Raw genomic sequence first — 10,944 nt, forward strand, 5'->3', positions numbered from 1 at the left:
TCAATCAATCAATCAATCAATCAATCAATCAATCAATCAATCAGTATTTATTATGTTTCAAGAAGATGAAATTCGTACATTCATAGATGACTTGAAGAGGTTGTTTTTCCTAAAGAAAAGATTCGAGAAGATACTTATAACGCTGCTTCCTGCAGCATGCCCGTAGCACTTGCACTTGCGCCTGCCTTCGCGTTCGCGGCTGGCACTGCGTCCCTGCGGGTTTTGTTCTTTTGCGCTTTCCGGACGAAGGCGATGAAGATTTGCTCCAGTGTGTTGTCGGACACGAGAACGTGCTCGAAGGCAAAGTTCTTTTCCAGGGCCGCGATCTTCTTGAACAACTGGCTCCATGGAAGCCTGTCCTGCGTGCGGCACTCGACGGATTTCTGCGAAAGGCAAATTTAAGTGGTCACAGAATGTGAGACATGTCACGGAGAAGAGAATAACAACGGTCCCGGCCACATGAAACCGGACGCTTCCTCGTGTTCGTCCGATTTCGCCATTTCCGTGATCGAGAACTTACTGTAGCTATATCCTTACTTTTGCAAGTGTGCTGATGGTATTCTCTCTACGTGCTGTGAGGCTACCAATCAGTTCACTCTGTACTATACTTCAGGCATGGCGTTGACAGTGCTGTTTGCTGTAATGCACTGAGCCTAATGTACGAGGTCAGAGAAGAAACTGATGTTAATGCTATCGCTTCTCGCCTATAGGGACCATCCCTTTCTGCCTTTGCCAAAAATAAATAAATCATTCACTAAGGAAGCCCTTCAATGATTCAGTGAAGACTCCACATAGTGTGCAGTAGGGAACCAGGGACACCACGACCGCCTTTCGTTCTAAAGAACTGCACTATGATGCTTAAACGCTAACACAAACGTTACCAAATTAGCGAATTACCCTTCTAGAAGACAAAAAAAAGAAAAAAAAAACAGACTCTACTCATACTGTGAGCAGGTGCGTGGTAAGCCAGAAAGGACGCAAAACGGAAAGACAAGTGGCGCCGCCGCCTTGAAGTTCCCGCACCGCCCCGCCATGACGTCATCGATTTTGGCGCCGCCAGCTTGTGCCTAGTAACATCTTTATCTAAAGATCGAGCGCATAGTGTTATAATACACTCAAAGACGGAACTTGGAAAATTTCAAGGGCATTGAAAGGGACACTAAAGCGAAACGATTAATCAGTTTAGACTAATGAAGCATTCTTTGAGAACCCTGCAGGCAGTCATTTAAAAAAAAAGTAGTTTGATTATTAGATGAGAAAATGAAGGTCGAAATGTCAGTATTTGAATTTCGCGCCGAAACCCCAGCGCCGGTACGTTAGCGTGACGTCAGGGATTCCAAAGTATGTTTTCGCATTTGGGCCGCGTTGGCTGAATAAAGGTTCCTGAAACTTGCCATGTTTAATATTTGGTTCCTTTAGAACACAATGTAGTCAATCTGTACCGCTATATATAATTAGTAGGCCCTACAAGATGCCATCAAAATGCAAGACGTCACAGCCCTCAGGTGCGGGAACTTAAGTAGAGGTCACCACCCGTATGTCGTTCTTGAGCTTTTTCTGGCTTACCAAACGTCTTATCGTTGTAAGCGTGGTGTTTTTGGTGTTGTAGAAGGGTAATTTACGGATGCAGAAGAAATCATTTTTCACTTTAGTGTCCCTTTAATGAGCAACAACGGCCGAAATGTGTAAAAGTATTACACAATTCGTGACGTCACATTTACGCACCGGGCCTGGAGCTCTGGCGCGAAATTCAAAAATCTAACTTTGACCTTTTTTTTTTCTATAGTCACCCTATCACCGTGAAATCAAATGAAAATATAGAGTCCGGGAAGATTACTTTATCAATTTAGAATGATTCAGTGTATCTCTCCTGTGTCCCTTCAAAAAATCAAATGCAATATAACGCTCAAAAACCAACGTCTATGTGACTTTTATATGCACGACTTACGTAAGCCTATACAAGGCAATTGAAATGCTTTCACTTAAGAGGAAGCTTTAGCTTGGGCCCAACTCCGACGCGGCCTATTCAAATACATGTTTTTCTGTGATAACCCCTGGACCGATTTTAATTAAAACTGTTGCATCTGAGAGAGAAAGTTAAATTCTAGTGACTGTTGGAAGCGGAATTTCTATTTGGCGCATGAATTTTGTTGCAAGAATTTTCAACCGAAAGCTTGAAAAAGATAGAAGCACGAAGTTTACAAACGCATAGCTCTGCATCAAGAACAGATATCGTGGTTCTGTGAACGGCATCCATTATATCATTGAAAGCGGACAAATTCGATATGTTATTTTACGTCTTACGTGAATTTGTTACGCTGTTTACAAGGGTTCTGCAAAAGCTGTATTTCCATGTTACAACGTTTTTTTTGAGATTCATGTGTAACATATCAATTTTGTTCGCTTTAGATGTTCTATTAGATGCAATTCACAGAATCGCATTATAATTTTTCGCTGCTGAGTTAGAGTTGTAAACTTGATAGTTTCGTTTCTCGAAAACATTAGATTTTTGCCAATTTTTAATAAGTACTTTACGACCTAAATCAAAAATTAGACACGAACAGTCACTAGATATTAAGTTTTTCTTTCAGATGCAACAAACCTCATCAAACTTGGTGCAGTGTTGCCGAGAAAAACGAATTCTCCTTTTACATGTATTTAGAAAGGAGCACCCGAGCTAAAGCTTCCTCTTAAGTGATCACCCGGCGGTGCTGCAGACAATGAGATTAAAAACTAGCTACTTCCCACGTCCAAAACAACTTACGCGTATTCTTCAGGACGTCAACGAAGCACCTAAAATTTTATAGCTTATTTTGTATATCTTCATTACGAAGCTTGGCACGATGTGGGTCGGCAGACGCTTTGTGACTTCAGTGTTACCTCAGTACTTTGTGTGTGCTTGTAAGCGCCTGCCGAAAGAAATGCAAATGCTGCGCATTGAACTTAACAATGCCATAATGTGCCGAATAAAACTGAAAGCACAAGAAGAAAATCCGTCAAGGTCGAGTCAAGTGACCGATAGGCACGCATGGCATGTGCCACTATGTCCGTGTGAATTTCAGAAACGCGTACTGTATAATTCCTTTTCTTACTAGCAATGAATAAAATAAAAATTCCACCAAATCTCCCGTAAGCGGAGGTATGTGGGCTATGCGAAATAAAAACGCTTACTATATTATTCTTTTTAATAGCATTGAGTAAAATAAAGCTTCCACCCAATCTTCGGTCTCCGTCTGCAGAGGTATGTGGGCTATGCGAAATAAAAACGCGTACTGTATAATTTTTTTTTCTTACTAGCACTACGTAAAAAAAAAAAAAAAAAAAAAAAAAAGCCGAGGACACCTAAGCACTATGAGTTGTGAATGCGAAAGCACGAATGTCCAATGGAACGCCGCTGAGTGGTCCTTCGAGTTTTCTCCATTAGCGCTACGTGCTGGCCGAGCTAGCAAGCAGCACCAGCCGCCTGGCCGACGCCGCATGCCACGGACGCCCTGCGCGACGGGTGACCGAGGAAGCAGCAGCGGCCACCAAGCCCGGCAGGCGCGCGCAGCAGCTAAGCCCATGCAGTGGGGGAGGGGGGGAGGGGGGAGACAGAGATAACAGACTGTACGTGTACCGGCTTCCCTCTCCCCTCACGCAACACTTGGCGCGCTAGCGTGCCAGCAGGTGTTCCGATTCGCCTGCTCTGCTCCTTCAAGGCGCGCTCGTGATGCGGCATCGCAGCCAACGGGAATTTAGGTGCCGTTTCGCTGCTACAGACGCCGACTTTATCGCTCAATGGGCCATTTGATGCTCTCGCATCAAAAAGTTTCCACCCACTCTCCCGTCTGCAGAGGTATGTGCGCTGTGCGAAATGACCAGCCGTTGTCAACGAAAAGGCTTACGTTTGCACTCGCGGCAGAGTGTTTGTCTATAGCGTCAGGCAGCTGTGGTCGATACGAGATACCTTCGTCGTATGGAAGAAAGCAATTAAGACAGACTGACCATTGTTTAAACGCAAGGCGGCGGCAGCATCAGAACGAAGTTGTAGGGTATGGCAGGGAAAGTCATTTCGCACTCCGTTGTCGACAAATTAAGTGCAGCCAGAGCTATGCGCGAGGTGCTGTTATTGTAACGAGTCACGATAAGTGACTCGGATGCATATATCGTGTTTCACGTGCTGTTGCGAAGGCTGCGTCCGAACAGCAGCTATATGTTCAAACAAAGGCTGCGGAAGTGTATTTTGAGTGTAGAGGCAGGAGCCGGGGATTGGAAGGGAGATTTCGCTTACACACACCTTTCGTTATTGCTTAATTAATGTTGAATTACTATATTACGTGGGGGGGGGGGGGGGCAGTGCCCTTCTGCATTGGAGCCTGTAGGGGCACTAGCCCCCGCTGTCTCCCCGGCTCCGAAGCCCCTGGTATCACATTTATACTGGCCAACGAAATTGGCCGGGCTACAATGGATTTCATCACGCAGTTGGGCGGATCCACGCAGTTAAGGCAGTTTCCAAGCTGTCGACAAAGAGGTCGAGTGTGCTACGAATCGCATATGTAAAGCGTTTGCGTATCTGACGTCCTGCTGTGGTACAATCGAAGACTGAAACGCCCGCGCACCCACTGCTCCTCAACGATCGTAACTCCCGGAAAAGCATCGGCGATGGCTTTGACAAGCTCCTGCGGTCCAACGGTTACGTTTTCGGGTCGTAGGAACTGCAGCTTGTAGCCCTTGCCGAACCTGTCCTTGATGTGCTGCAGCGTTCCCAGACACGCCATCTGGCCGCCGACCATGATGCACAGTCGGTCGCAGGCCAGCTCGCATTCATCCATGCTGCGAAGGAACGTCGGACACACCGTTATAAAGTATTTCATGGTGGTGAAACTTGGCATCTGTTGCACCCTAACATTAGGCTCGGATCTGGCGTGCGCGTCCGACTGGCTGTATAACATCCGCGCCATGTGCAGATGACTAGTGGCGTGTTACCGTAGCCTCCGAGATAGGGCGGCGCACGCGTGATTCGCGCGCCACCATATACAGGCGATGAAGGTTATATGAACGTGCACATCTGCATATGACTAGTGACGTGTTACCATAGCCTCCGAGATCGGGGGGCGCACGTGGTATTCGCGCGCCACCATATACAGGCGATGAGGGTTATATGAATGTACACGTCGACCGCAGACCTCGTCTATCTTTAGGTACGGCATCGTGTATAGGCGAGCGCGACGCGCGCGCGCTTATACACGATGGAATTGCCGAATTCATATGGGAGCCAATAGTCCACTGTGGCGGCCAAAGATGTATAAATGTTTTAGTTGCTCCAGCATCGCAACCATATCACAACGCCACTTTCCCAGAAATCATATAGTCGGAGCATGGAGAATCTAATAAATGTCGTGTGCTAGCTCCGGCATCTCCGTATTCGCACGCACTTCAATGCACAATGGTGACAAGTGCTGAAGGACCGCATTCCACAGTGAGTTATCAACGTTTGAGGCTGCGGCACCCTCTAAGTGACCTGGTAGACCTAAAGGTAGACCTATACTTTTGCAGACAGTGGGACTATAAGATTAAATGAACACAAGACATGGGCGCGCACTTCAAACTAAAGTTTATTGCGCAGGGGCGAAAGATATAGCCAGAAAAAAAGATAAATGCAATAATAAACACACGTATCGCAAAATGATTACATGAATGACTAATAGACCTGCTCTTTCCGACTCGAGCAAGGACTCGATGTCAGGGTGGCACGAACGGGTGTCAGCACGCTCCGGGAATCCAGCCGCCGCGCGCAAGTTGCACCGTGCGCGTAAAAAAGCTCGCCTGTTGTTATTTTCTTTATTAATCAACCTAATGGTTGCCCGCAAAGTAGATGTTGAAAGTATGCCCTGCGAATACAAATTGATGGTTCTAGGGTTACAGCGCGAAAGAGGCAGAACACAGGGCAAGCTTGATTGTACGGCGACGAGGACAAGCACTGACTGTCGAGTGGTGTCGTTTATTTGTGAATGCTTATTTACAATCCACAAGAAAAGTGGTAGCAAGATAGAAGAAGTAAAAGTCACCCAATCACGTGCCAAATGCCCCGCACTTCACGAGAACTTCAATTCTTAGCGCAGTTTGTCATCCAGGCATTTGCCCTTTTGACCATAGCGACTCGTACACTGCACGGGGTGGTAATTTTTTAAGCTTTCCGGAATTTTTAAAGATCGCCGGTGACAGATAGCATACCTCTTGTCCTTGAGCTGCATTATACGAAGAGGAGGACATTGCTTGCACGAGAACTCGAAACGCATATTCAACTAATTAACAAAAACTTACTAATTCACTTAATTACTTTACGACACAGACTGCAACTTTTGAACTGTAGCCGGTGAGTTTGCAAGGCGTATTCACTTGAAATGAATCTCCAGGATGACATCCTGCAGTTTCGAGATATTATTTCCCGAAGTGTGGCACGAAATTAATACATGGACGTTCCAGTTACTTCGTGCTTCAATGCATAAAAGAGCGTTTTATTGAAAAAGTAAGTGGAACGACAGTCAGGCACGAGACTGGGCTAGTCGGTATTCCATTACGATTGGCACAGCGTGGGTCACGGGCAAAGACAAGTAAAGCAACGACGAGGACAAGCGCTGTGCACATCGTAATGGAGTGGCAGTGCATTTTCACGGCGAGTTTGATGCCGCATATCTCCTGACTGGGCTCATCCTGGAAGTTCATTCCAAGTGGATATACGCCTTGCAAGCTCACTGGCTACAATTCCTATATTGTCCGATATGTGTCGTAAAGTAATTATTTAGGAAATTAATGAGTGAATTCTTGTTAATTAGGTGAATATGTGTTTCGATTGCTCGTGCGAGTAATGCCCGACGGTCTCTTTGAACAATCTAGATAGAACTGTGTGGTTTGGGACAGGCGATGTTTAAAAAATTCCGGAAAGCTTAAAAATGATCACCCCGTACACTTTCCGTGCGCACACTCGACGTTTCGCGTCTTAAATGCTCAATCTTGCATTCATCTCCGAACAGGGCAGCTTCTACTCTGTGTACACAACTGGGGATGTGCGCGTGGTGCTGAAAACGTTGCTTGCACGCCAACATGCTTCGACGCGGGCTGCGGTAATTGGTATTACATGATCGTAAAAAAAAAAAAAATAATGCGTGGTTGCGCTGCTGAGATTGAATACACAGGAAAACTGACAGGAAAGACACGAAACGAACCCGTACCTTGCACTACTTTCACAAACTATCTTAGTCGGTTCGAGATAAGCAGCATTTATACGGGATTACTGCTCCTTTCCCCCCGATGGCAAGCGCTCCTTACTTCTGCCGTCTTGGCCAGCTATGCTGCAGACTCGCCTTTTCCGGCCTGCGCAACCGAAACCAGTAGCACTCGCGTGTACGCGGTGGCCCGCGTTCGCTCAGTGCGCGCCTCGGTTCTCACGTTCCGTATGATGGCTGTATTTTAGCCGAGCATTGACAATTAGCGTTGTTTATTGATAGACGTTTTAGCTGACTTCTTTTCGCGCTGTAATCTTAGTATCATGAGACATAAACAATTAGCTCCATCCAGCACGATAGTAAGCTAAAGGAGAACGTGTTATTGGGCTAGTTGGTGCTTGCTTAAAGGCATATCTATGTAGCTCAACGACAAAATTACCAAGAGAGCGTAACAAACCACCTGTGACGAGTGTCTACGCGTCTCTTTGTGTCGTTGTGCTACATTGTCGTTAAGCTTACAAGTTGCTTCAGTGTTTAGCTTCAATGCGACTTCTGCCGGCGTTCTTTTTTTTTTTCTTCTTTTCTTTCTTGTTATGGTAAGCAGTGTGCGCGTATACTTACCTATGCGACGTGAGCACCATGGTGTTCTTTGTGGTACTTTTAATTCGGTCGAATCCCCGGTAAATATGCGACCGGGCTAGCACGTCGACGCCGGCGTACGGTTCGTCCAAGAACACCACTTCAGGGAAGCCTATCATCGCCACGGCTGTGGACAGCTTACGCTTGTTACCGCCGCTGCGACCGACGTTAATCGAAAAAGAGAAAATGACGGACCATGTTATGCACGTTGAGGGCATGCAGTGTTCTTCACACCATTATCGCGAAGCAAAACACTGCAGTAGTTGATCAGCGCATCCGTACATGCATACAGCGTTCTGCTGCTAAGCTCGACGTCACTGGTTCGATTCTCGAGCGTAACAGCCGCGTTCCGGCGGGAGGTTTAGAAAACGATAGAACGCTCGTGTTTATAGGTGTTATCATCGTCACCATCGTATTTTACGCCTTATGTCTGCTGCAGAACGAATACCTGTCACAGCGGCATTGTTACCCATTCTATAAGCCCTCGATTTCCCCACTCTAATCCATCCACCTAATCCTGCTAGCACTGAGGTTGCCGATACCATAGTCCGATATACAAAATAGTCTGATAGCCCATTATCTGATACCCATAGTCTGATAATGTATAACTTATGTCTAACTGTAATGGTTAACTTTGAGAGCAAAACCCAGTTCACGCACCTTGCCTCATAGGCAGGTAAATAAGGCAATAATTTCAACCATTTATACAAAAGAAACTTACTAGCAGTATCTAGGCCAGATGAATGAACGGCACGAATATCGTTGACAGTGATAATCAGCAGCATATTCACGCCACCCAGCGCTCTAGTTGCCCTCGACTACTTTGGCACTCCATTAGACGTACTACCGGTTACGCTACCGTTTGCTTTCTATTTCCACTGTGCTTAACATGACCTGCCCAACTAAACTTCTTTCTCATCATCTCAGCTGCAGAACGTCACCCGCTGCAGTGACTCAGTGGTTATGGGACTCTGCGGGTTCGATTGCTGTCCGCGGCGGTCGCTTTCTGGTGGGGCCGAATGGCAAAAATGCACGTGTATTTCAATTGAAGTGCACATCAAAGAACTCCACTTGGTAAACATCATTCCGGAGCTCTCCGTTACAGCATCCTGTGCACCCTTCGGGACGCCAGAAGCCATAAGATTTAAAGATACAAAAAACACACCCGAGAATTGTTTGCGCCTGAATTGGTTTCGATTGGAGATGAAGTACCGCGAGGTTTTTTCCTCAACCGGCCGATTCTTATAGAAAGCGGAGTGTCGTGCAGTGGAACGCTTGTACCACTTTTAATGCGTAAGCATTCTTTGGCGAGCATCCCTGCAGAATCTGTCTGTCACGCGGAAAGTGTAATGTCTTGTATCTGCGCAAAAATGCACAAATTGCGAAATTCAAACGTTTCATCGTTATAATAGAACAAATGTAGATGATCGGTAGCTTTATAAGCGATAAGGAACAATTGAAAAAAATAACAAAATTGTTTAATGCGTAAGCATTCTTTGGCGAGTACCCCGGCAATATTGTTAGCAAAATCGTGTCCTTAACGCGAAAAGCGTGGCACCTTACCCATAGGGATACATAGGGCTCCATAGAAAACGCATGGGAAAGCCTAGGGGGGCCAATTGAAAGCCTCAGGTATAGGATGGGCCAACAGAAATTTGGGGGTGGGCCAGCTTGAATCAACCTAGTATTTAGGGGTGGCCCAACTTTTGGGCGTGGGCCAACTTAAATTTGGGGGTAGGCCAACTTGAAATTTGGTCGTTGGCCAACTTAAAATTTGGGTGTGGGCTAACTGAAATTTGGGAAGCATTGGCGAAAGCTAAGTTACAGCCGAGTCAAAGAATGTTAGTAGTGGACAATTCTCAAAATTTCTTTATAATTTTCTTTACCGGTAGCTAACCCGCAGCAGTGTGTTTCGAGTCCACCATCTCCTGCCGCCAACGCTGACGCTCAAACACGAGCCCTCATACGGCTATGGTCCAACTGCGTTTGGCGCTGAGGCATGAATCAAGGCCACCGAACTCTCCCAAAATTCCACGTTACGCAGCTGTGTGCCATGAGAGAACCTCTACACACAAACACGTTCAAGCGTTGTAAGCGTGCGTCTGAAGGCTACGTCATAAGAAGCTTTCGTACGTCGAGTGTAGCCAGCGCCCACTTTGGTTCGGCATGCGCATCTCAAGCTAGAGTTACATGATGGACAGAGTTCCGCGGCTGAGCTGTCGCCAATGGCGCCGGTAGCGGCTCGTTCTTGAGTGCAGCGTGATTCACGACGTGGCTCAGATGCCACCAGTACTTTAGGGCTGCATGCGCGATTCGGTGGCACTGAAGAACGTCACGCTCGTACACGGAATTCGGTAGGTCATTGGAATCGTGATTTGGTTCTCTATGTACGAAGATTACCGAATGTATGGATTGTGGAGGACGGAAATCGTACCTATAGTAGCTGCATATCCTAGCTGCTTGCTCGCGGAGGTCTACGATGTTGATCATGTTCTCTACAACCGCGGCCAACTTATCCTCGGGCACTCCGCGGAGGCGACCGAACAGGTAGAGCGTCTCGTAAGCGCTGAGCTTTTCTAGCAGCGCTCCGGCCTGGGGACAGTATCCCAGCATCGATTGCCACTGTGTGAAGCAAAAGAGGGGAAGAGAGAAAATTTTTAAAATAACACTTATCGGGAGGAATACACGTTGTAAGCAGGCATGTGTCGCTGTTTCTGACGCGAAGCTTTCGATGTCTCCAATGAGCCGTATTCGTTCCTTAGCTGGAAGGCTTTATACAGGGTGGCCATGTTTAAGTTTTATGAAAATTTTAAAGATCACCTGTCGCAGATAGCAAGATTGTTCTCTTTTAGCTGGATTATTCGAAGAGACGGACTTTACTAGCATGAAAAATCGAAACATATTCAAATAATTATTAAGAATAACTTAATCATCTTAATTATTTAGATTACGGCACATATATATCTACTTACGAATTGTAGCAGGTGAGTTTGCAAAGCCTATCCACTTGGATTGAATTTGCACAATGACGGCTGTTTAGAGATATGCGCCATCAAACTCGCTGCAAAAGTGCACCGTTGTTCCACTTACTTTTTGAACA

The 10,944-nt window shown here is 46.3% G+C and overlaps 1 protein-coding gene across 1 annotated transcript; it reads right to left on the reverse strand.

Annotated features, from left to right (window-relative positions):
- Positions 1-28: 28 nt before the first annotated feature.
- Positions 29-10,460, reverse strand: LOC126520748 (phospholipid-transporting ATPase ABCA3-like). The gene is made up of 4 exons (XM_055077699.2): positions 10,279-10,460; positions 7,827-8,000; positions 4,599-4,812; positions 29-383 (listed from the first exon to the last, which is right to left on the reverse strand). The coding sequence occupies exons 1-4, from the start codon at positions 10,455-10,457 to the stop codon at positions 135-137; spliced, it is 816 nt and encodes a 271-aa protein (XP_054933674.2). The 5' UTR covers positions 10,458-10,460; the 3' UTR covers positions 29-134.
- Between the last annotated feature and the right edge of the window lie 484 nt (positions 10,461-10,944).

The sequence above is a fragment of the Dermacentor andersoni genome, chromosome 3 (assembly GCF_023375885.2).
Source record: "Dermacentor andersoni chromosome 3, qqDerAnde1_hic_scaffold, whole genome shotgun sequence".
In the NCBI taxonomy this organism is placed as follows: domain Eukaryota; kingdom Metazoa; phylum Arthropoda; class Arachnida; order Ixodida; family Ixodidae; genus Dermacentor; species Dermacentor andersoni.